This window comes from Falco biarmicus, chromosome W, assembly GCF_023638135.1.
Source record: "Falco biarmicus isolate bFalBia1 chromosome W, bFalBia1.pri, whole genome shotgun sequence".
Taxonomy (NCBI): Eukaryota; Metazoa; Chordata; class Aves; order Falconiformes; family Falconidae; genus Falco; species Falco biarmicus.
The window spans coordinates 15,884,602-15,910,205 of NC_079310.1; the positions used below are offsets into that span (position 1 = coordinate 15,884,602).

A 25,604-nucleotide genomic window follows, 5' to 3' on the forward strand; every position below is an offset into this window, starting at 1 on the left:
CGACCACCGACTCATATACCACCTGCCCAAATCGTACCCCAGACCCATTTCTGGACCTTTCTAACCTTTACTGCGCAGAATTGGATATGGGAGGAGAATATGTTAATGGTTTTGGGGAAATATCATGATTATGCATGAATACTTAATGAATATGTATAAATAAGTTCTATATATATGGTGTCTGATTTTGAAACTTGGTGTGTGTTGATGGTGAGAGGACTCACTCACGCACCCGGCCGTCAATAAAGAAGTGTCTGCTTATGTACATCACATTGGTGTCGATAAGTTCTTCATTCCGAGATTTTGGTAACAGTCTTACCTCCAGCGGGGGTGCGATCTGCAGCTCTACACCAAACTCTGGACTCCGCTTTTCGCCTTCCAGGTTCCGCCTGCCTCCGACCTCCAGCTTCCCTTCGGGTCCGATGCATGGAGACTTCCGCATTTAAGCGAACAGCATTTAAGCTAAACCGCATTTAAGCGACTAAATGGGTCCCTGTTTGGGCGCCAGACGAAGAGGGTCCCCCGTGGAGAGTCGGCCAAGTCACGACAATCACACCAATATGGCTACATGCCGTGCTCACTTTATTAAACAAACAGGTCATATTTATAACTTAAACTGACTGCTCACCCGACTTTACACACAGGTGATTGGATAAAAGTCTCTGGTCACGCGGGCCTCCGTGTCACTGATTGGTGAGCATGCTGCAGGTGCCTGATCAGAGTGTGCCGATGAGAGTGTGCTGATTCTGTGGTTCCCAGGACTTGCTCTGCACCTGGCTTCTTGTTTGTGCATAGCTTGTTTTCTTTCTCACACTGCTTGTTCCCAGGACAATTTAAAGTTGCTCTGCAGCTTCAACTAACAGGCCTGGGTTGTCCAACCCAGACATATGTCCTCAGTCCTTTAAAAATCCCTCTACAATAAACAAAACCTGAGGAATATTTAAAAAATTATAATCTTTTCAACCAACACACCAAGCAAAATCTCAGCATTACTTCTTGAGTTTTTATGCTTTTTAAAAATTAAACAAAGAAAAAGAAAAATATTGTTTATGCAGAGATGCTGTTTATCTTAACATTTTTAGTTTAAAACCAAAAGATTATCCGATACTTTAGAGAAGGACATATGACAATCTAAAAAGTAATCCTGCTTTATGTTCTATCGATAGTTCACTGTATGGAGATTTTAGGTGAGAGATTGCTTAGACTTCAATGATCAGATAAATGCCAATATAATAAAAAGATGTGGAAGATCTTTGTCTTGGGGTAAATTTGGGAACCCAGCATAATTTAAGTCTTGTAATTTCTAATACAGTATCTTCAGTAAATCTACTTAAAAAATTTTAATAGAATAATAAATCCAGAGTATCTGCTTTCCAGTCCTATAATTAAAAGTTTCTCTGAATATTTTTTTCTATTGTTTCAGATATCTATTCAGCTAAGATTTAAAATGCCATTCCAAAATTAGGAGTTTTATGGAAAACTATGATTTAAATATATTCATGACTGTGTAATATGTTTCTAATACTTTCTTAAAAACAAAACTCCAGAAAACAACACTTTCAGGGGGGAATAATCTGTTTTTTCCTAATTGCAATTGATAACAAATATAATGTGCCCTGTTTTCAGAAGAAAATGGGTTGTTACTCATGATTTTTGGTATGTATTCACCTAAAATCAATAGCAAGAATAAATCACATGCATTCAAAAAAATCAACACTTAACATGCTCATGCATGTATGCACACTCACACATATGGTTTAAAATGTATTGAGCAAATTAATGTCTACATGCCCACTGTGGCAGAAAGAGTAAGTAACAGTCAATGTTTCATGAAAGAAAGAAAAATCAGCTGATAAAATGCATAATGACATATATCATGTCTTTGAAAAAAACTCCACAATTCCTATTTTCGTGTAATAGTGAGATAGCTTTAAATAGCTGTAAATGAAATTAAAAACCTGCAGAGCTAGAATGAAATTACTTCTGACATAAACTTTAATCTATATTAATTTATACATATATACATATACATATACATTTATACAATTTGCCCATGTCATAGTTCCTATAGATGATTTTATGCAACACATCACATATGTAGAAGTGTGTAGTCCACAGGACAGACTGCTGTTTTCATGTTGCCTTGGCCACTGCACCTGCCTTCCCCGTGCCCTTCCCTCTCTGCCCAGATGATGCCCAGCTCTCAAACCTCAGGCAAACATCCTCAGAGTTATCCATGCTGCTCACACCCAAAGTTCATCTTCACCCATTCAGTAGAGAATATGACAAATCTTAAATCTGAATACAAAACTGATAATAGATTTTTCCACCAACTAGGGGCCTGTATAATTGGTCCCAGGATAAGTATAGATTCTGTATTAGAGGATGGGGTTACGGAAAAAGTACCAAGAAGGATGCTTATAGCACCTTCTTGGACAATAAAAAAAAGTGTTGGAGACACATGTATAGGTGTGCTGCTTTCTTGGTGTTTTACTGGCATTCCTTTATCATGACCTTGATACTGCCATCAAAAATGAGTGCCACCACCCAGAAGCAATGCTGCCATTTCTGTGTGGGGCTGCTGTCATTGTACAGCAGCATGGCTTGGCAACTGCCTGCTGCCATTTGTCAAAGGTCGGAGAAAATCAAAGTGAGGAAAGAGAAAGCAGGAACAGACAGTAGGATATGACAGAGGATTAGTCATGGAGCGTTTAGGGACTTATTATACAACAATAACGACATTATCAGCGGTCACCACACCAAAGGGTGCTCAGCCTCACTCAGGCCTTTGGCTGGCTGTGGGGAAGGAGGGAGGCAGGAGAGGGATCAAGGCATGGTGGACGCTGTGGGAACCCCGCTAGTGTAGGGCTGCAGTCACTGCAAACCCTCCCCTCGAGTGTCCTCCGGGTCGGCCTCCCCGCCAGCTCCCGCTGGGCTGCCGGCGCTCAGTGGCGGGGACCGGCCAGCAGCGTGGCACAGGCTGGCGCGAGGCCCGCAACGGGCCGAGTGGTGCAGGCGCCCCCTGCCTGCAGGGCGGAGCGGCGCCGCGCCCCGGCGCGGGACCATCTCGGCTACGGGTACAGGGACAAAGGGACGTGAAATGGCAGCGCAACACAGACGCTTCCCGGCTGACCGTGCCACGGCACAGGAGGAGTGTCTACCCCACTCCGCGGCTCCCGCGTCGCCGAACGATTCCCCGCAGCCCGCGTGGGAGCTACTGCCTGCTCTGTCCGGGGCCCACCGCCGCACTCGCTCCTCCAGTCCGACGCTGCTCTTCCGCGGCTGCCAGCGCTCCGGGCCGGTGGGGCCGCGAAGGGCAGCGCATCCGCCGAATTGGCGGCGCCCAGCTCCGCTAGCTCCGTCCCTGCTTTCCGCTTCAGCGCGGGCAAACAGCGCCGCGCCCTCAGGGCGCCCCGTACCACCCGGCCTTTCCCCTGCCCCGCCGTCTCTCCGCAGTACCGAGAGGAGTTTGCAAAGCGCTGCATTCTCCCCGCCGCCGCGCGGGCTGCACCTCCTCCGTCCGCGGCGGCACAGGCGGTGGGCCGTCGGACGCAGAGCATCCCAGGAGTTGTAGTCTTTCTTCCCCGCCCTGGCGGCGGCGGGAGCGGAGCAGCGGGAACTACAGCTCCCAAGAATGCGCGGGAGAGAGGGGCGGTGCCGGGGAAGAAGCGGGGACAGCTCCGGTGCTGATCGCGACGCGGGTTTGTCAGCAGAGCCCGGGTGGGCGGTGGACGGCTGCGGTCGGCGTGCGCGAGCGAGCGAGCGGCGGGCGGCAGCGGAGCGAGCGGCGGGCCGCGCCCGGCGACGAGACACGAAGCGCCCATGTAGGTCGGTCCCTGGGCCGGAACCGAGCGAGCGGCGAGGGGGGCGGCGGGAGCAGCGCGGCCGAGAGGTGGGCGTTCCGGCACGGTGGAGTCGCCGGGCCGGGCTTTCCCGCTGTGTCCGGGGAGTGTGAGGGGGGAGGGGATGAGGACGCGCCTTGCGTGAGGGGGCCCGGGGGGAAAGGAGATCACGTTCCTTTGAGAGGAAGCCCCAGCGGGTGGTCTCGGCAGCCGGGCGGCGACCGCAGCCCGTCGCGGTATGGGGGTGCGGTGGGGCCGCCCCGTCCCCGTCGCAGCGCGGCTCCCCGGGCCTGGGGACAGCCCGAGTGGGAGGCTGGGCAGCACGGCCCTGCGGTGGCCGCCACCCCACCGCTATAGCCACAAGTGGGTTTCCAGTTTCATACGGGCGAACCTAATAGTCTTTTACAGATACTGCCCTTTGAGCGTTGGTCGCAGCTCCCCTGGGAGTGAAAGGATGTAAGTTGTTAGGTGATGAGATGTAATGAGGTCCTACCTGGATGCACAGGAAGTTGGCACAATATGTCCACCTGTTTATTCAAGGAGCAGTTATCCATCTGCACCAGGGAAAGATAGCTCATTGCTGGAATTAGGGGTAGCAAAGAAGTGGCCCCTTTTCAGCAGGTTTTATATATGGAAAAATATAATGCTCCTTAGCACTGGAGAAACAGATGACATACAGATACAAGTTACATTATGCACAGTTCTTAGTAGTTTCTAGGTAGTTGTTTCAACACAGTTTATGCTGGCGTACTATACTTCAGCTATTTATTAGGATTTATTTTATAATTTCATACAGGAGCTCTGGGGGCCCCAGACTATGCACTCAAACACATGACTGTCTCTTAATAGAACAGTCATGTTACCAGTGGATTGTTAACAATAAATCCTGCTTAGTTTATACAATGCAAAGAGCACTTTTGCAGTCTGCTGTGATTGAAGTTATGAACTGCAGCTCTGTTAGCTAATATTTTTCATGCTGGTTATCTACTCTGGCAGTAATAAAATTTCATCTTGAAGGGAAGATCTGCATCCTCTTCAATATGCATGTTTGAAAGGAAATCTGAAATCTTAAGTTAGGATGGAGTTGGGTTTGTTTCACTTTGGACAGAGACTGATAATCTCATAAATCTTTTGCAGAGCAATTGCTTGGATATCACATGCTGAAACCTTTCAACCAGAGGTGCTCTAGAAATAAGCCCTTCTTCAGTAAGAATGTCTTTCAGTTTTCTGATTGGAGAAAAGCAATAATTAGGATGCTGTTTAAGATAGCTAGTTCTGTATGCTACATGCATGAATCAGGAATGTTTATGTGCTATTTGCCATTTATTTACATATGTTTATTGAGATACTGAAGTAATATTTAGTATGTATTGGCTTTTGAGAGCAAATTTTGCTAGTAAAGGATGACAAATACAGATTGGTCACTATTGTATTTGACATTTGACAGGTGCTGAATTCAGTGATGTTAAATAGTTGTGGAAACAAAATGGTGCTACAACATTAAAATAAAATCTAAAGAAAGGAAAATGCAGATATAAAAAAATATGTACTTGACATCATAGAACAGCTTCTTGGTTTTTTATATGATTGTCAGTACAAATGGAATTATTGTTAAACATAATTAATCAGAAATCAGAGACTTAGGATAAAAAGAGACAGAAATGAGCTATAAAAAACCCTATAAATTCTACTTTTTCAAGGTTGGTGAGATGGTCAAACAATGTCTATTGTTAAGCATATCTCATCCAAAATTATAATCATAAGCATCTGGATTTTTCCAAGATGTGAAAATGAAGTCTGGCAGATGAGATTTGATTTCTACTTGTACTTTCTGTATGGTTTTTTTGTTTCTTCTACTTACACCATTGTTTTGCTGATTGACTGGATACCAAGCAAAAAATAATTCCAAAACATATATAAGGATAAATACAGTTTATTATATTACACTATAATAAAGGGAAAATAGCATGAAATATAATAAAAGGAAACAGTACTAGCTATTATGCGCAATATGATAAAAGAGCAATAGGAGCGAAGTATCAAATCATTACAGCAAAGTGTTACAGAGACTAAGAAAAGGATACATCACCAATTTCTACCCTAACATCATCCAGGCCCACGCTTTGGCTGGGAAGCCCCGTTGCAGCCGGTGTCAGGAGTCTGTCAGTAACTGGGAAAATTCCTACGCGGTGCATCCACCCGTAGGTGAGGCTTCTGGCCCAGTCCCAGAGCTTGCCCACCTTTATACTCAGTGAAAAATAAAAATAGTTTACATGCCTAGTGTATGTAAACTTTTAAGTTTAGGCTAAGTGCAGGCGTGCACTATCTCATGATTTGTAAGGTTCACACACGCCAGGGACATTGGCCAGGTGCCTGAGCATGGTGGAGTTACTGTCATGACACAGCTGCACACAATATTGATTGTCTGGATGGTCCTGCTCATATCTTGCTTGTTCAGGGGGCTCAGGACAAACACCACCTGCTCATTAAAGTTGTCCTTCAGCTCCCTGAGCTCCCTGTCCAAGTTAAATGATTTCTAATTAAAGACAAAGGCTTTTTCATAAGCAGTAATCAATTTAATAAGTTTTCACCACAACCATTCCCAGCGTACTCAAATATTATTCTTATTAAAGATTTAAGTAAACCAATATTCTATTGTGGGTTCTTTTTCTTAAGTGTCTTTTCTTTTTCCAACATTAGGCTAGTATGGTTGGTCCTTGTTCAAATGTGCTTTAGATTGGCTGAACTAATTTATTGATTTATCTTTTTTAGCTATCTGATTTCCTGCTACATGAAACAAATATAATTTCTTTGCACAAAACTTTATGGAACAGTCTGTTAAAGAGCTACCATCTGAATTGGAGAGCAACAGAAAGGGATCAATTGTATGTCTTTTGGTCAAGATAAAACAAGTTAAAGGAGAGTGTAAGCATTATTTTTTTTCCATTCCCATCAAGCAATAATTAAAAAGAAAACCAAGAAATTAAAATATTTTAGCAGGATGAGAAAAAGGGACCGTGCAGTGGCACTTTTGTTCTATATTTATGAATTCTGTTTCATTCTCAAGCTCATGCCATTTCTCTGTAGGCAAGAAGGGCCAAAATTACCAGAAAGACAACCCTAACAGTCCTTCCAGAGATAGAGTTACCTAGTGTAAAAGTTTGATGTTATCTGCTGGATATAATTCAATCTGGGTCAGAGTTTGTGACTCCTTTTCATTTTTATAGCCATATTTTCAAAGAGCAGATATAAATCTTAGTAGTACTTATGCCCATGGAGTGGGCTTTGGATTAGAAGTCAAAAGCAATCAACTCTATTATTTTTTTTTTCTGTGAAACATACAAGCATGTATGGTTTCTGCATGCTCTTTTAAGAATTGGTCTGAATTAGTTGAAATGTCTGTGTATCTTTCAGTAGTTTCCTCTAAGGTTTTGGTGTTACTTTGAAAAGTGAAGATTCAATGGGAAATTCTCAGTGATTCATACACTGATTAACTTGCTTCAAGTTTCACTCTTTATCTAATTGTAGCATGCAAATATTCCACATTCCTGCACTTTGGTAAAATAAAAAAGACAGAATTTAGTGAGGATAACCTGTTCTTTGTGTTTATAAGAGCATATGGGTATTAATGGTGGCAGTTTGTAGAAAATGCCAGATGTCTACAGACCCTCTCTTTCATTTGCCAGGGCATGAGATCATTTCAAAGGTGACTGAGGCCATAGAGGTGAGGAAAAGTAGGAAATGGGAAATAATCTGTAAATACACTGTGAACATTTCCGATGCTTTGCCAAGAAAATAAATGAGAACATTTTCTTCTTAGATTTCCATATCCTGTTGTCACTGGCGATGGTTATGCCCAGACAAAACAGATTTATAACAGACACATCCAAACACAATGGAGAAGGGTAAAAGCAAGCAAAAAAGCTGCTTCCGGATTTATTTAAGAGGTTATTCTAACACTATGATGAAAAAGGCCAAATCAAAGCTATTAGACACAGGAGTTATGACAATTCATCTCCTATCACTCAGCAAAATTATTAGATATCTCAGTCTTGGTTCAAATTAGAAGCACTTGAGTGGAAGAGCCTGACAAGTCTCTGAGTCCACAGAGCAAGTTATATACATCTTTTTGTAAATTGATCAAGCTGCATTTGGCGTCAGTAGTACTATGTGTATACTGGAGCAGACACTGGGCATTAAGAAGTGAGTATAAACTAGTGCTGAGTGTCTTTGAGCTGGAGATTAGAAACTATCTAACCAGCAAAGGAGTGAGCTTCCACAGTACACTTCTAAAAAGAGGTAGTGACAGAAAGAGGACTACTGATGCCACACTAAGTGTGTTTTGCTGAAAGTGATGCATGTTTAATACATTCTTTTGATCATTTGAGAAGAGAACTTTGTCAAAATAAAGGTAAGGTTTTTGCTTTCTTGGAACAGAACATCATACCATTAGCATGGTTGGCATGTTTAGTTCCCATCCATATATGTAATATTTAATTAACAGGCTTGAACATGGCGTTCCTGGTGATTATTTCCAGCATCGTTTCCAAAGGAAGAACATAACATCAGCACTAGCTTCTTCACATTTCTTTGCCAAATGCCTCCATAGTAGAGACAGGTCCTGTTAGGAGTGAACTGACATATTAATGATTCTTTTTTTAAAAAAAACCCTGACATATTAATGATTGATTTTTCTTCAGACTGATGCAGTACTTTTCTAAAACTCATTTAGGTTGTGGACACAAGGAAGGATTACTATCAATAGTCTATGGATACTGGCTTTCTAGGCTAAAGCTAGTATCTCCAAACAGTTTGAATTATTATCAATACCTCACTAATCATCTCATGAATCCCCAGGTGGGAGGTGGAGAAATTAGTCCTTTCCCATGCCTTTCCTATGCCTTCTGCATCCTGTAATAGGCAGACATGCTCCTATCCTTGAAATAAAAACTGGCTGCAATTCTGTGTTCAATTTGCCCATAATTCTGCCTATGGTACTGCAAATAACGAAACTGTAAGTTCAAGATACAGTGAAGGTGTTGGTTTTTAATTTTTTATTATTTTTTAAGAACTTTTAAGGAAACTTGCATGGTGGGTAATGCACATAAACACTAATTTAGAGGAACACTGAAATTTCTTTGTGGGGAAAGTCTATAAAACCATCCACAGGAAACAGGTTCTTAGGAAGGCTACATAATGTACAAGATTTAGCAAAACCATTCTTAAAATCTAGATATGATTCCTCTGCTCACTGAATCATACTGTTTCTGAAGTATTAGGCATTAAAGTACATAGGGATGAATTGTAAGGCACATAGGACTGAGGCCAGTAAATTAAATGAAAGCTAAACCCCTTTTTTTAAACCTTAAGTAAGTTGAAGAAGCTACATGGAAGGCTTCTTAGGAGATAAAATCAAGAAAGAAAATTATTTTTCTTGCTAGAAGTGGTAACTACTGGTTTCAGCTGCTGCATTACAGAGATTAGCCAGAAGGGCAGCAGAACAGGCTGCTGCAGAAAGCTCACAGGTCCCCAGCCACTGCAGTCTTTTGTCTGCTGGACTTGTTATTGCAAATTGTACACAACATCAGTGTTCTCTTTTTGACTACTTTGTAGCCAGTTGTGATTAGACTGGTATAAACAACATTTGATTTTCTTTTTCTCATGTTTCAAACAAAATATCTTACGCAAGACTACATTTAATCAAGAACTTTAGTCACTGCTAAATAAAAGGGTAATTCTGAAATTAAACACTCTAATGCATTATTTATGAATTATAAATCTTACACTGAATTTTCTCTCGAATGATTGCTACTTCCATTATCTCCTTCAGGACTTTTTGTCCCCACTTCTATATGCCTCTTCAGTAGTCCAAGGAAGCTGGCATACTGTTATTTTTACTATGAGACAGCAGAATTAGCTCAGAAAATTTATGCAGTAATTGAAATTCTGCTGAGAAGGTTGGTTAGAGTACAGCCCTCACCCTTCTGCAAGGTCCTGGTTCAAGCTGTCCTCCCTGACTGTCCAAATGCACTCTGAGATGTCTAACTTAGAAAGCTTTGATGTGGACTGCTTTTCCATAAACCTTATACGTTAGGATATACTGTTTGTCTTTCTTTCCAAAATCAGTGTGCAAATGTATTTCCCTTAGTATTGCCAAACTCCAATAATTTAAAATCCTGCCAGGCTCCCCAAATACTTATTTTTCTTAAAAAGCATATGAAGTGAAACACTGCCTTGTTCTAAGTTCTTTATTTTTGCCATCTGCTTTTTGAGCTTCCCAGGTAGAATTTTGGTCAGTTTTTCAAGTTAATCTCTGCAGTCCTCCTGAAAGCTAAAAGTGTACTTTTAATAAATGGAACCCATGATCTTTGTACTCTAGAGCAAAATAAGCTTGCTGTTGTCAATATTCAGTAATCTGTGCTTATTCAGGTTTTTCATATGGATTAGAATCTGTATTTTAAGGACTCAAATTTGAAAACACTGGCTACTGTCATTTATGATGATGTTGCATTAACATTGCAAATTCCAAAACTATAGAAGAGATGAGAACTGAAAAAAATCAAGACCTTATTTTAGAGGTATATACCCAACTCACTATTTAATGGTATAATAACTGAAAGCTGGTAATGGCAAAATGCTTTGAATAAGGTTATAGGCATTACAAAAGACTGCAGCATATTTACAGTAAAATAAATGGTTCAAGAATTCTATCAGATGTAAAACAGATTAAGCTTTTGCTTGGAAATATACTTCCTATATCATAACCCAGCATTCATCTCTTATTTCCTTCTTGTATATGTGAAGTATCTTTGTCTATATTTCCACTGTCTATTTCATTCATCACATTTTCTGAAATTACCAGTGATGTTTACCTTTAATACATCCTCTTTTGCAACCGGAACTATTACCATGGATGCCAGAATCATAAGAAAGAGTTAAGCCTCTGTGAACAACTTCTTGAGTTCATTCACATCATTTTTTATCAAAAAATCCAATAAAATCTAAATGTTTCCAGTTTTATATGATACAAGAGACAATAAACTATTTCTTTTTATTTTTAATTACAGATGGCATCTGCTCAAGATTCCAGATATGGCCAGAAAGATACGTCTGACCAGAACTTTGATTACATGTTCAAACTGCTCATTATCGGCAACAGCAGTGTTGGGAAAACCTCCTTTTTGTTCCGATACGCTGATGATTCCTTTACATCTGCATTTGTAAGCACAGTTGGGATTGATTTCAAAGTAAAAACAGTTTTTAAAAATGAAAAAAGAATTAAGCTACAGATTTGGGTAAGCCAAAAATAATAATTCTATGAACTAAGCAAGCTGTAGCAGTTTGATAGATAGCATTTAAGCTACTGTAGGTTTGCATTGAATATCGTAACCTTTAAATATACACGTATGGCATAGTAATGAAAAAGCAATTAAATCTTTCCTGCATAATTTTTCTGTCTTGAGTAATAGAAAGTAGACAGTATTTTAAGGTATTGAAGTACAGTAGAGTATATATTCTGAATTAAATTCCATTAAGAAATAAGAGGTTGACAAATATTTGTATCTGTGCAGCAATGTATAAACAACTGTGCAATATATAGTCTATTGAAAGTGATACATGTTATTAAAGAGTGTCTTGAAATACCAGTTAGGATCTTGCTTCTTCCCACAAAAATTATAAATTCATGTAGGAACTATGATAGTGGATGCATAACAGATGGCATAATTTTTTGCTGACAGTTATCATTGTCATCCTGATCACCTGAAACCTCTTCTGCTGAGGAAGCAAATGTTTGTAAAGTGTTGCCCAAGTGTACAAAAACCCTCATCCCTTGCCTACACCTCAGAGATGGTAGAAAGATGCCAAATATAGGAAAGTGTGATGCCAGGGAATAATGTTCTTTTCTGCAAACTTTCCTCAGAAAGGATAGCCAAATCTTATTTATGTAGGAGCTGCTGATGCTCACATCTCCTAGTGCTCACATCTCCTAATTCTTGGGTAATAGGGTGATACTCAAAGGAGGGGAGGATAGCAGAACATTTAACAATGTGAGATCTGGCATTAAAGCTTCAGGTGGTTGCCATCTTCCTTGGGTGCTTGAAGATTTTAAGCAATGTTTCCTTTGTGAAATATTTGCAACAGCCTTTTTAACAAAAGTTTTCCTTTTTTTTCATGCATGAAAACAAGTCATTTAAAAATGTATTTAATGGTGAGTAGCCATTAAAACTTGGGAAGCCTTGGATCAAATACAACCAGGTCATCTAACATGTTTTGAATAGCAGGTAAAGTGAATATGTTTTTAATATGGCACAAAGGTGAATTTCCCAGAGTTTCTTAGGCTCTATCTCATTCATGTCTTTTTAGGTAGGCTGCACCCCTTGATATCTCAAATCATTTGTTGTTCTGTGCCCTCTAGGAACTGGAACACAGATTCTTTGCCTCTCAAATTCTCTACATTTTTAAGCTTAGATTCTTACTATTATCATAAGTATAGCAGTGCTACATGCTATGTGTCATGTGTGTGCTTCCACTGCAATAACATGCTAGTTTCATTGTAGTACTTCAGAGTGTGTTGGAGATCACATGGTAATTCACATTGACATTACTGTATTATTTTTCTATAATGGAGCAATAAAATTGTTTTCATGTTATAGTATTCCCATTAAAATTTTAATGCCAGTTCTTAAAAAGCCTTGTCATTGCCAAATGAACTCAAATTGCAACAGCTCACTATTGCTATTTGCACTTTTTAGATGGAGTATTCTGCATTGGAGCACCGTGTTGCACTTATGCTTGCTAGAGTAAATCTGTTGACTGGGATCTTAAATAAAATCAGTTAAGTGTCTCAGAAAGCTATTCTAGTGCACAGAATCTGAAATAGAGCACTATTACCCCACCTTGTAAGCTATATCAACAGCTGTATTGTTTTTAATATGCAGTATCTGTATAACACCTGTCTATATTATACTTTATTACTTTTCTTTGATTATTCAAATGTCTTTCTAAAATGAATAGTACTCCTGCAATATCCATTTCTATTTCAAACTACATTTATGAAAGGCCATTTATATTACATAAAATATAAACCTGAACGAATCAGAGGGAGTTTGATTTGATGTTAATTCTGAGCTTATATTACTTCCTTCAAAATCACTGACAAAGTATTTGGTGACATCATGTGGTAAATTATATTCAGCATATATGAAATAAAACATTCTGAAAAATCTCACAGGTTTGAATAGTCAGAAGAAAATGGGAATGAAGTGCAACTTTAAAATATGTTCTGAATGATGAGATCAGAACTAGATTACTTTTCCATGTACTGCAGTGAAGAAATACATGGAATGCCACTGTTTGCTGTCTTTGTCTGGCAGTAAGATGTGTAAATAGTAATGCTGTTAAAGTCACTAAAATTCCCTAGCTAGTGACATGGTTGATCCAACTTGTTTCCAGTTACAATTTTGTACATGTGTTTTTGTGTAGACATTTAAACTTTGTGTTTAATAGCCATTTCAGCATGATACTTTGTGTTCAACTTGAAGCATGTTGGAGCTTGGAACACCGATTTTCTCTGAATAAGATTCATATGCTTACCAGTGAAATGTGTCAGTTTGTTTGAAAGTCAGCATGGGCACTCAAGGAAACAGAGTAATTATTTCTTAATAAAATTCACTGTATGATTATTAGAGATGAACTAGCAAAGGTTAACAGGTTTAAGTAGGTGCTGTCATACATACTGGGATGCCCTGCAGGTCTTTTGTATTTTTTTCATGCTTTGAGGCAATGGTGCCTCATTCTTGGATTCAAAAGAACTGAATTGAATTGTCTTCTTTTATTGCCCAAGTCAGGGAAGATGTGGCTCTCTCTAGTACTTATCATTATTGCTTTTTCATATGGTCAGAAAGAGCCTGCTATGAGCACTGTAAGGTTTGCTTTTTTTCCCTTCTGACCCAAACACCTTCTTTCCACATTATTTCTTACTGGAATAGAGAGAGGTTCAGAGTTCAAGTGCTATATTTATTCATGATAGCACATTACCTTGTCATAGGACCACCAGCTGGCCCTGAAATTTTGTTTCACAGCAAGTTATAAATGTGACAACCCTGGTATGGACATTACAAAGACATTACAAAGACAGCATATTAACGGTTTTTTTTTACCTTTTAAAGGGGAGAAATCCATTAAAAAGGCATTTTACTCAAAAAGGTACTGATTTCTCAACAGAAACTTTAAGAAACTTTGGATTTTTCTCTGTATGCAGGACATAGGTGCATAGGATAAAAGTCCACAAGAGGGCTTTAGGATGATTTACAGTGTTAAATAATAAACAGCAATACATGTTTCCTCCATTTGGTTTGAGCTAGTAATATTAAAGAGATGGGACTAGAAGGCTATAAGATTATTTTGGTTCCAAACTTCTAGATTTCAAATTACGTCAAATAAAAAAATACATGGTTTGTCAATGGCAATGCTGACAAAAACATATTCTAAAGAAAATTATTAAAAGCTCAGAGGTGTAAATCAGAAAATAAAATTAAGTTTAACCTTATAAATCTATCATTGTATTCACTGTATAAAGCACTACATTCAGTATACCCTGCAGCTGTGATGCCAGAGGTTTGCATTAATTTTTTAACCACTGTCAATTATTTAATAGAAATAACAGAAGGCAAGAGCTTATAGAGAAAATATGGGCAAACTTGGACAGTAGAATTTGTTAGCTAACATTTGTCAAATCAGAATAGGAAAAAACAAGGGGGAAAAAAGTGCAGATATTGATTTCTAGAAAATAGAAAATTTACAAAGATAGGTCAGCATATTTAACTGACAGTGTATCTATGTCACACCTTTAACTCCTCTTTAAAATTTACTTGATCAGAACTCTCAGTGATTTCTAACTGATTTCAGTAAACTTTTGTTTGAGGAATCAAACATCAAGTTTTCCCTCTCTGATCTGTTTATTATAAAAAAATGTTCTAACTATAAATGTTCTATAGACCAATATGTGCGTAGTTTCTATCTGATTACAGCACTTTGATGCAAATATCAAATAAGAACACTGCACTGGCTTTTGCTGCTTAGATGGCTTTTCCCTGGGACTAACCATAGACTTCATGGGCTAGGTACAATTATCACACACAAATAAAAGATATCCTTCTAGAGAAGACAGTGTGAAAGCTGCTTGTGTCAGCATATCCTTCCTAGAATTGTGTGTGACAATTTCATTTGATACCCAAAATGTTGCTGTCTTCACATCAACTGTTTTCTATAAATTGTCATAGGGCTTACGGACCAAGTGAGGACTAGGTTTTGTAAGCTGAATGAGAATATTCAGTTTTATCATTCAATAATTAAAAATATTGCAGTAGTAGTTTAAAAAATATCAATAAACATTAAGCACCTGATGTTTTGCTCTACAAGCTCCCTAACAGTGCTCTAGCAGTAAAAAGGGGTTCAGTTAAAATGAGAATAATTTTGTGTGTGTGTGTCAGAGGGGTGTGTGGGAGTAACCAGTATGAATGAAAATTGCCTTGATATTGGAGTCTTTAAGGGGAATCCTACAGTAACTTGCAAGTGTGGAGGCAGTGCAATATTCTAGAAATATCCTGTAACAGTGACTATAGCATGAATGCAAGAATCACTAAATACACTGGTTCAGAAGAAAGGTAGTGAAAGCTGAAGCAACAAAACAGGTGTTGAGTAGCATGTGGTGATAGAGGATAGTGAATGTAGCAAATATTTCATCACAGGAATCTCAGGGTCTGATTTTGCCACATCTGAGTCAGATGAGTATTTTTAATTGGTATGATAGCCCCATCAAAGTTTATTTCAGGTTTCCTTTCTCAGGTGCTGGTGACAGTGTGTAGCTGCTGCTTAGAATACGTAGCCTTTTAAGACGAGAAGAGTAAGTCTAATATTGAAAATTAAATTTCCTCATCTCAGCATGAAAATAAAATGTGTGTCCAGTAATATATCAGGCAGCAAGTGATTTGAAGACAGCAATATAGAAGGCTCAAAACTGCAGGGATTTGGGATTTCTCTGGATCCATCTGTACTAGTAAATTAAACACACCAAGGCTGTCCTTTGGCACTGAGTCCAGCTGGCATGGAATAACTTTTGTCCATATGTTTAAACTCTTGTAGCCTCTGAAAAAGGATGGCCACATCTAGACTTTGAATTGGTAGCAGTTTGTGGCCTGTGCCAAGTACTGAACCTTGCCCAGGAACTGTTTGGCAGGGTGCTAGCAAGCCAGGGTCAAAACCGTGCCAGAAAATATACTGAAAGTTTCATGGTGTAGACAAATTCCATAGCCTAGAAATGCTCCCTGGCATAGCTTAATTTACTGTTATAGGCATAGCCTGAAAGGGCAGCAGCTCCAGCCAGCCTTAGTTTAGACTGACTTGTCTGTGGTGATAAGCAATGCAATATTAAAGCAATGTTTATATTAAAGTTGCACCCATTGATCATGGTTTTGAGTGGGAGAGTGTTAATTTTCCTCCTAGTAGCTGGTATAGTGCTGTGTCTTGGATTTAATATGAGAATAACGTTGATAACACACTGATGTTTTTTGTTGTTGCTAACTAGTGTTTATACTAAGTCAAGGACTTTTCAGTTGTTTAGGCCCTGTCAGTGAGAAGGCTGGAGGGGTCCAAGAAATTGGGAGGGGACACTTCCAGGATAGCTGACCCAAACTGGCCAAAAGGATATTCCATAACATTTGATGTCATGCTCAGTATATAGAGTGGGGGGAGTTTGCCAGGGGCTTGCAGATTGGTGCTTGGGGACTGGCTGGGCATTGGTAAGTGGGTGGTGAGCAATTGTATTGTGCATCACTTGGTTTTTTTCTTGTGTTTTATTTATCTTTCTCTTTTTTTATCTCCCTTTTCATTATTATTATTATTATTATTAGTGTTAGTATTATATTTTACTTTATTTCAATTCTTAAACTGTTCTTATTTCAACCCACAGGTTTTAGCTTTTTCTGATTCTCCTCCCCATCCCACTGGGGGCGGGGAAGTGAGCGAGTGGCTGCATTGTACTTTAGTTGCTGGCTGGAGTTAAACCATGACACCAAGTCAGTTCAGGTTTCCACTGTTTTAAGTGCATAGCCAAGAAAAAATTGGTTGAATAGTTCACTTTTAGCCAGTCAAGTGGGAGCAAACAGTTGGGAAGGAGAAATGGTTAATGTAGAGATTGGTCAGGAAAAGAAAACTGCTTACCTAAAAAGCAGACAAGACAGCTTGCCTTTTCTTTAAACTATAGTAGATGCTAGTTTATATAATGTATATAATGCACACATAATGTAAATATATAGTTTTAAGGCATCAGAGGAGAAGCAAATATAAGCAGAGACTGAACAGACAATGTGTGTGCTGCTATTTGAAGTTTGACTGCAATTGCTCATAGTGATGAAAGATGTGAAAGGACCAAAGGGTCTGAGAATGGGCACCATAAATAATGCAAAAAAAATTCAGAAACAGCTACAGATACTAAATGTGATACCTCATTTTATTTCCTTGCAAATCACGTTGCAAAAGTGGTAACAGATGTGACACTGCAGTCCTTTACTTGAAAAGATAGAACTGGACTCTATAAAACTGCAAGAAATGCTACCTTTGGACCTATTCTGGGTGTAAAATATAGATGCATCTCTTATAAACAATACATTTCTTGTCAAACTACTTGATATATTTCTTGTATAGAGCCAGGGCTCAGTCTTCAGTGCCAAAGAAAATCTTGGCAATGTAAAAGGCATACTCAGTTCAGATGGACTTCAGTGCAAAGATCACTTTGTGAGACTGGCTACATTGGTCAGTGATGGCACTTTTAAAAAGGTGATATGCTTTTATTTAAAAAATATCACTGGCTATTCAAATGTCTATGTGACATTAAAATCTTATTGCTATAAAAAGCACATGTCTTGAGGGTTTCAAACATTTGCTCTAAACCCATCTCAAAAAAAAAAAAAATGGTCCTATCACTTTAGCACCCTGGCTTTCACTGCTGAAACTGCTGTTTTTCTATGATTTTAAAATTTCCTTAATGTTTTTGTTATCACAACAGCAGTTTCTACTGATGGATTGAAAGACACATTCTTATTTTTATATCTGAGAAAGCTGATAGGATGTGTAAAGCATCAAGACATATAAAGCCCCTTGGTTGCTTAAATACTGCAAGAAGACATAATGTTAGTATTACTACTTAGCTATAAAACCATGTGGTTATTTTTGTGTTTCTTTTCAGTTCCTTCCCATCCTGCTGCTTCTCCTTCTAGTCTGTGAATCTGTCTACTTAGGAAAATGCATACTGGGACTTCTGATTATCTTTCAGTTGGACTATGTGGTTTTCTGTTTTTCAATTAAAGTTGTGCTACTAAGGAATTATATGGTGCTGGGAATAATAGCCATGTACAGAGCCCTGCAGCCCCAGGCGTGTAATTTAAATCAAGGTCAGAACTGATCAATAGCTGTTTCTGTCTGATGGATGTTTCATTGATCTATGTGAAATGAGTTCAGCAGTCTTAGACTGGTTTCTAATTAATGTGTCCACTTTGCTTCTCCTAAAATTATCTGAAATTCTGATGTTGCGAACAGTTCTGCACACTCTTTACAGTTATCCTACTGATTCTTTTAGAGTTAAAATTGGTTTTTAGCCATATGCTTAATGTTATCTGTCAAAATTCCTGATCCATAAGTGTTAGGCAAATACTTGGAGAAGTATCGTGTACTTGCTCTATACTTCTTCCTAGGCAACTGGTTTTGGGCACTGTCAGGATACTGGGCTAGAGTGAGTGCCCTGTGGCCTGATCCCATGTGCTTGCCCTTATGCTCATATGCACCAAAGTGATTGCAAACTCTTGGTCTCAGATATTTTGGAGAGGAAACTTGAGGTAAATGTAAATCTTGCAACTAGCATTAAATTCCACTATTTTCCCCAATATTCCAATGGTTTTGGGAAAGCCTTCTGTAATATTGGGTCAGACTTTACTCTTTTACAAAGTTCTGTGCTTTACAAAATCTTCCATTGCCTACTTCAACAATTTTGCTGTATAGCTTTGCGTGCAGCATAGAAATCGGGTTCCTGTGACCAGCTTAGTGCTATATATATCGTAGCTGGACTTTAAATATTCTCTGACAAAGACTCCTGTTATCAGTAAAATGATAGATCTGTATTCAAAGGCAAAGATTAATTGGAAAGAGAAGGTGGCATTTAACATAAAAATTCTAAATAAGGCTCATTTTGCTGTTGAAATGGAAATTTCCATGGGGATTCTTTAAGAGAAACTGAGCTAGTTTAAGACACTTTCTAGAACACTTTACTATACTGTGTTTTATGCAGATTTCTTCATAGGACTCCCAGGAAATGCATCCTGCCATTGTTTAGGCCAACAAATCATCATCCTGCCAGACCTAAAGTAATTGCAGCTTCCCCTAACCTGTGACCAGGCAGTGTAGTATAACATTTTTTCAGCTGCCTTTGCTTTTCACATGATGATCTGCAAGTTGCCAGCTTTTCCCAAGTAGAAAATCATATACCGTTGTATATAAACTGTATATAAACTGTCATGAACCAGCACTTAGATGTGTGCAAGCATCATATAGATGCTACATAGGCTCCTTAAAAACTGGTGATGAGAAAGGGAAGATAGAAAAGTCTTTAATGAATACGTGTGTACCTGAATAGCAAGATCTTTGATTTTGCTTGAAGTGAGGATTCAGGATGAGAAGGAAAAAGGGGATGGAATGATTTTGCTGTGATAGGGGAATGAAGCAAGAACAATAACCTTGGGATAATGTTGAAAAAAAAATAAGCTAAAATCCAGAGAAATCTGTCAGTATATTTTAAACTGTGAGATGTAAGTTATACTTACTAAGCCATTATTTTAAGAAGCAAGAATAAGTCTTATTTCTAAAATGATATTAATGTTTACGGCATTCCTTAAAGTGAAATCAACTGTGCTGCCAGATCCTGTGAACCATTTTAATGGCACATTCATGACATCTGTACAGCTGCAGTGAATCTACAAAGAAAAAGCAAGCCCATACATTCTCTTCACTGCATTTTAATATAATTTGTGTTGTAGATTAGAGCAGTGTTGCACTCTTGCTGTGCAGTTGTTGCTTTAAAATTGGAGAACTAGAGCCTTGGATGGGAGCCATAATGTAAATACCATGAAAAGGGGAGTGCAGAAACAGTATTTAAAGATCACTTTTGCCTTCTGCTCAGTGCAAGTTGTTTCCCTGTGCTGTGTTGGAACAACTTGAAGTCATTCTGAAATTATGCTGGGTTGCGAGGGACACAAGTGACTGAGGGAGGATGGGGGTCACACAAAAGCAACTATTTTTTATTTAACACTACCCAATTTGCATTATATTATGGATGCAAGCTTAAGTGCATATCTTTAGAAGCCAGAGCCATATGGGGCTCTGTGTTATGTCAGGATAATGTTTGTAATAGCTAACACATAAGGGACAATGCACCCAAATTTACATGTGAAATGATAAAATCAAGCAAAACAGCATCCCTGGAGGATTTAGCTCTGTATTTACTTTGCTAGGAAAAATCAGTTAGGATATTAGTAGTAGAGAAGCTGCTTTTTCTACTTTTATTTCTTTTCAGTGCAGTTGAAGGCTAATCTCCTTCAATATTTTCTGAATAAATATATTATTGTTCTGTAATCATCCTGCTATTTTCTGGTTTAACCCAGATTATTTTATTACTCAATGCCCATAAACAAATTATTTACACAGTTTTTAACTGTTATGACTTTATTTATTCATTAATTGCAGTTTGAGAAATACGGAGAATTCTGCCTCGAATTCAGTCAGCAACTCAGACAGAAGTTGTTGATGGTGTAATTTCGCCAACTTGTTTACTCTAAATTTAGGATGATACCTAGGTATAAAGAGTTCTTACTTTCTTGCCCATCAGGTTATTATTTAGGTGTATTTATAAAAAAAGAAAAAGGAATTTAGGTCTGTCGCAGGAAAACAGTCATTATATTTTGACAGCAAGAATGATATTTGGTAAACATTTTTGCCCCATATAGATTGGATACCATTGACTTTGGTATATTTTACTTGGAGATAAAGCCAACTCTGCAGAAAGGAATATGAAGTAACCTATCATAGGGGATTCTGGTTTTCCTTTCAGGATGGTTTGGCCTGTCACACTGGCTAGCAAAGCCTATATTTGTTCAGCTTAATGAATCATTCTAGGATAAGCTGAGCTAAAAAAACTCTGGACATTTAATATTTTATAATTCTATATTCACCTATAATTAGGACTCATATTTTCTGCAGAGTCCTGAAATCTTCTGGGTCTTCTTATTTCTGACCTCTTCTCCAAAAGATATTAAAATTCTAGTCATCATAGGAGACTTTTAAACAGCAATAAGTGCAATTTACTTACTGCAATTTCTTTGGAGAAATCTGTTTGTGTCTTCCCTGTACAATGACTAGTGCCACAGAGTTGTGATATAAGATCAGGGTTCTGTCATGAAAGGAGTGGTTAGGTCAGGTTGCTTAAAGAGTTACCACCAAAGAGTTTAAGTAAAATAGGTTTAATATGAATTTGTGGAAATGCAACTGCACAAAATTCAATGACAAGGTTTACTCTATTACTTATTACATGGAGTAAATGCACAGAGATAAATCAAGTTGAAATCAAGTCAGGATAGAGTTGGAAATGGTTTATAAAGATCAAAGATATAAAAGGGTAAAGGAGATCCTCCCGCTGAGTCACAAGGTTCAGAATAGACTCCCTTGCTTTCTAAACTCTCACAGAGTTTAGGTGCAGCTGGATCCAATCTTAGTCTCAGACTTGGACAACGGATTAGATCTAAAGCGTAGAGAGAGAAAAAAAAGAGAAAATTTGTTCACAGTTTAAGATTATCCATAAGATTTTAGCAGCAGATCAATAAAATTTGTTTTAAATCACAAAATTACATAAATAACCTAACTACTTCAAGCTTGCAATATATATTACAGCAAAGGTATACCTACTAAAAGTTTTCCCTCAAGTTCAGTGAAATGCATCTTATGCCTTTGCATTCCTCAATGGGTGAAGGGTTGAGCCTTGGGGAGCAGGGGTATCAGCCCAGGATCCATTGTTGACTTTCCATGATGGTCGCACTAGTATCGCAAACTTAGTGTTTTGTGAGCTTTGAGTGGCATCCTGCTCAGAGGGAGATGCTGGTCACATCCCGCTGCAGTCCAGGAGAGCTCAAAAGGGTCTCACTTCAGGATGGCTGTTTATAAGGCTGTGAGATGATTGACTTTAGTCATCAGCAATTTTCTATCCCAACTGCAACCTGAGCTGGTAATTTTCTCAAGAATTCCAGGAACAATATATTGTTCCACTTGGTTACTACTCAGGCTATGATCTGCTGGGAATATTCTAGTATTGTCAGGGAATAACTGATTGTTTCCATTCTTCTTCCCTGCTTTGTCCAGTCAACAGGAGTTCCAGCACCAGCAGTGTCATTCTCTGCCTTAGCTGAGCAAGAGCTGTTGATACAGTCAAGGGGTGCTTAACTGCCCAACTCATTACTCAAGGCACTGAGGCCTAGCCGGCAGCTCCCAAGGTCATAGAACACCCTGGAGAAGAAGTGCACCACCACAGGTTCCTAGATTTTAGTGGATATGATCACACGTGAGATGGTTTCATCTGTGCTGTGAACTAGAAGTGCCAGAGAGTGAACTGTGGAAGTATCCCAGTTGGCTGGATGTAAATGTAAGATTCTTTAACTGTGTGAACAAAAGGAATCAAGGAAATTTCCTGGAGAAGGTGGAGTTTAGTAATGAGAAGAAGGTTGGGTAAGGTTAAACTGTGACAGGAACTGATAACAAGCTGCCTTGAAAGGATAGTACATCAGACTTAGAATGCATTGTGGAAAGGTTTTAGGCCTCAAATAGTAATCTTAATACACAGTAGGTATATGCTAATAAAACTTGTTAGTGATGGGAAGTTGGGTAGTTACCAGTATGGAAGAGGATCAATATATCATACAGAAAAAAATGATGACTTTCAAGTGTGATGTAATAGAAATGGAATTTAATTTAACGGTACCAAATTGTGCACTTTGGGACCAATGATAAGAAAATATTTTATAAACTAGAAGTTATCAGTTAGTAACCACTGAAGAAAGGCACAATCTGGGTATACATGGAAGAGAAAGGATTCCTACCAACTATCCAATGAAAAATAGTTGATATGGCTCTTGCACATGCCTGGTGAAGTATTTCCAGAGGAAATAGGACTATACCATTATCTACTGCACTGGAGATACTTTATATGGAAAAAGGAACTCAAACTGAAAACAGGTGCAGAAAACCCGTATGGTAGTGAGTAGAGGAACTAAAAGAGATGGAAGCTAAAAGTGTGGCTTTTTTACTCTAGAAAACAAAGGCAAGAGTAGTGCTTTGTTTTTTGACAAAATAATTTTTTTCAATATATACTTAATTTTGTCCAAACCCCACAATCCTCCACTGAGAAACAGTTTGAACAGGAAAGTGTATAAGCAGGCCTGTTATTTACATGACATCTATGCGCTGTAAGAAGAAACCTGTAAAAATGAACAGGATATGCACTGATGGGCTGTATAAAAGACAGAGGTATTAATAAATTGCCTTAGAAAATGTGTGGAGTTGGGCTGCCAAATGGTACATGCACTGTTCTGAATGCTCCCAATTGCTTCCTCCCCAATCATACAGTGGAAATTAATGCTCTTATGATATTTTGAATATGGCAGTGGTCTTATGGTACCTCAAGGACTCAAGTATTTGTCTTGCTTAATGTCTGTGAGACACCATCCTTCTTCCTGTTCTTATTTAGGCTAAATTCCTTTTGGAAAGTCCATCCATGCAGGTGCTAAGAATGTTTTGCTCACAGCACTCTGCTTCAGGCAGTTTAATGAAATGAGGGGGACAGAATAGTGTTATTAGATGGCTGCATCCCATAAGATAGAGCTGGTGGCAGGTAGGAAGAGTCATAACAGAAGTGTGACTCAAGGGCGATCAACAGGAAATCAGTTTGTTCATTGGATATGATGAGTCTTGCAGACAAACTCACTAGACAGCAGCTGAGTGTGAACATGTCTGTCATGTTGCAGGGAGTATAAAGTCTATCAAGGCAGAAAGGCATTAAAAAGATCATATAATGGCAAGGGGGGTTATAGTTGCTTTGAATGGGAAATGGAAAGGCTGAGAAAACCAGTATTGTGCTAATTAGAGGGGAAGAGAGAAAAAAATGATGTGATCGAAGCATATATGAGGAGTCTTGTCAAAATGAATGTCAGACTTGAATCAAGAGATTAATTAACAGACTGAAGGATAAAAAGACCTTACAGAAAAGTCAGATAGTCCAAGAGAAATGCCTCTATGATGAAGACAATAAATGCCTTTATGACTGTACAGGAACAGAAATCTTAAAAGCTAAATGGAAGAGACAATAATAGAAGATGACTTCTTGCTTTATTTGAAAGGCTAAGACTGCCTACAGAAATGTCCTGTTGTAAAACAGCCATTATAATGGCTGGTCTATATGAGAGAAATGAGCCTGTGATTTTAAAGGGATAGAAAGAAGAAAACATGGAATCTCTTCATACATTTTGTCAGTCCCATACATGTAGATAAGCAATAGAAGTCCTTGCTAAAGGACATTGCACATGCTAAAAGTTTATATGAATAAAGACAAGTCTGGGCAAATCCATGGAAGAGATATTCATTGAGAGTACTTATAGACATAGAAACTACATCCAGCTCAGGAAATCACAGAGATGCATGTGGTTGGAGGTAAGGGGAATGTTAAAAAGAACTATCATATATGTTCACCTTGCTGTTACAATTTTCCCTAAGCATTTACTCATCAACCCTGTCACAGAGGATACTGACTAGATATATTTTTGGTCTGACCCAACAAGGCTGGTCTTATATAAATGTTTATTTATCTGTAAAACAGATCAGTTCTTTGCTTTCTTCCAGGAAAAGGTTCCCTGCTTTTTATGGATCTATATTTCTCAGCTAGAAAAGTGGAAGAAAATTCAGCCATAGCTATTTTAATACACAGGCCTTTGTCATGTACAAATGAACCTTGATACTTTGAAAATAACAGGATCTGGGAAAATAGGAATTTTACCTGCCTGTCCCTTTCAACAAGGTTTTCTGAGAGCTGTCATATAGTAGTACACAAGTAATCCCATAAGAGGTTGGAGGTAAGGCATGGCAAGACTGCAGTCTTCTTTTTTCATCATGGTGAAGGATGCAGGGTCAGGAACCGGGTAGATTCCAGGAAATCTTATGGTAATATTTGTGCTTTGATTCTAATTTTTAAAGAATTGCTGAGAAGCTGAAGTTGGTATAATTATCCTTTAGTTCCTGATAGATTACATACTAGATTTCTTTTTCTAAATTATAAAATGTCTTTACTTCTTTTTAAGCTTCATATATCACAGTCTACTCCCTTATAAATTCCTTTAGAAATCCTAGGCCCCAGTGCAGTGGTTCTTAACCATTCATATTCAGGCCCATGGTGTCCTGTAGGACGGCCAGACATGGTCTGTGAAATGATCACAGATTAAAAAACCCAAAACATTCTCACATGTGAGCAAGGAAACAAAATGAGGGAAAAATAGTAGTTTATATTATTAGCCCAACCTGTATTTGGATAGAAATAAAAATTCATGTGGGGTATCTCTGAAAAATACATTGAATAACCTTGACTTAGAAAGCCCTGTTTTCCCTCTGCAAACATAGGAATGA

At 38.6% G+C, this 25,604-nt stretch overlaps 1 protein-coding gene across 1 annotated transcript in view; it reads left to right on the forward strand.

Annotated features, from left to right (window-relative positions):
* The first annotated feature begins 3,665 nt into the window (after positions 1 to 3,665).
* The window catches only part of LOC130141904 (ras-related protein Rab-3C-like), a 125,124-nt gene continuing 103,185 nt past the window's right edge, over positions 3,666 to 25,604 (forward strand). The window contains exons 1-4 of the mRNA XM_056323200.1: positions 3,666 to 3,824; positions 10,910 to 11,137; positions 14,119 to 14,155; positions 20,963 to 20,978. Coding sequence (XP_056179175.1) covers positions 10,910 to 11,137; positions 14,119 to 14,155; positions 20,963 to 20,978 — 281 coding nt within the window. The 5' untranslated portion in view covers positions 3,666 to 3,824. The remainder of the gene's footprint in view (positions 3,825 to 10,909; positions 11,138 to 14,118; positions 14,156 to 20,962; positions 20,979 to 25,604) is intronic.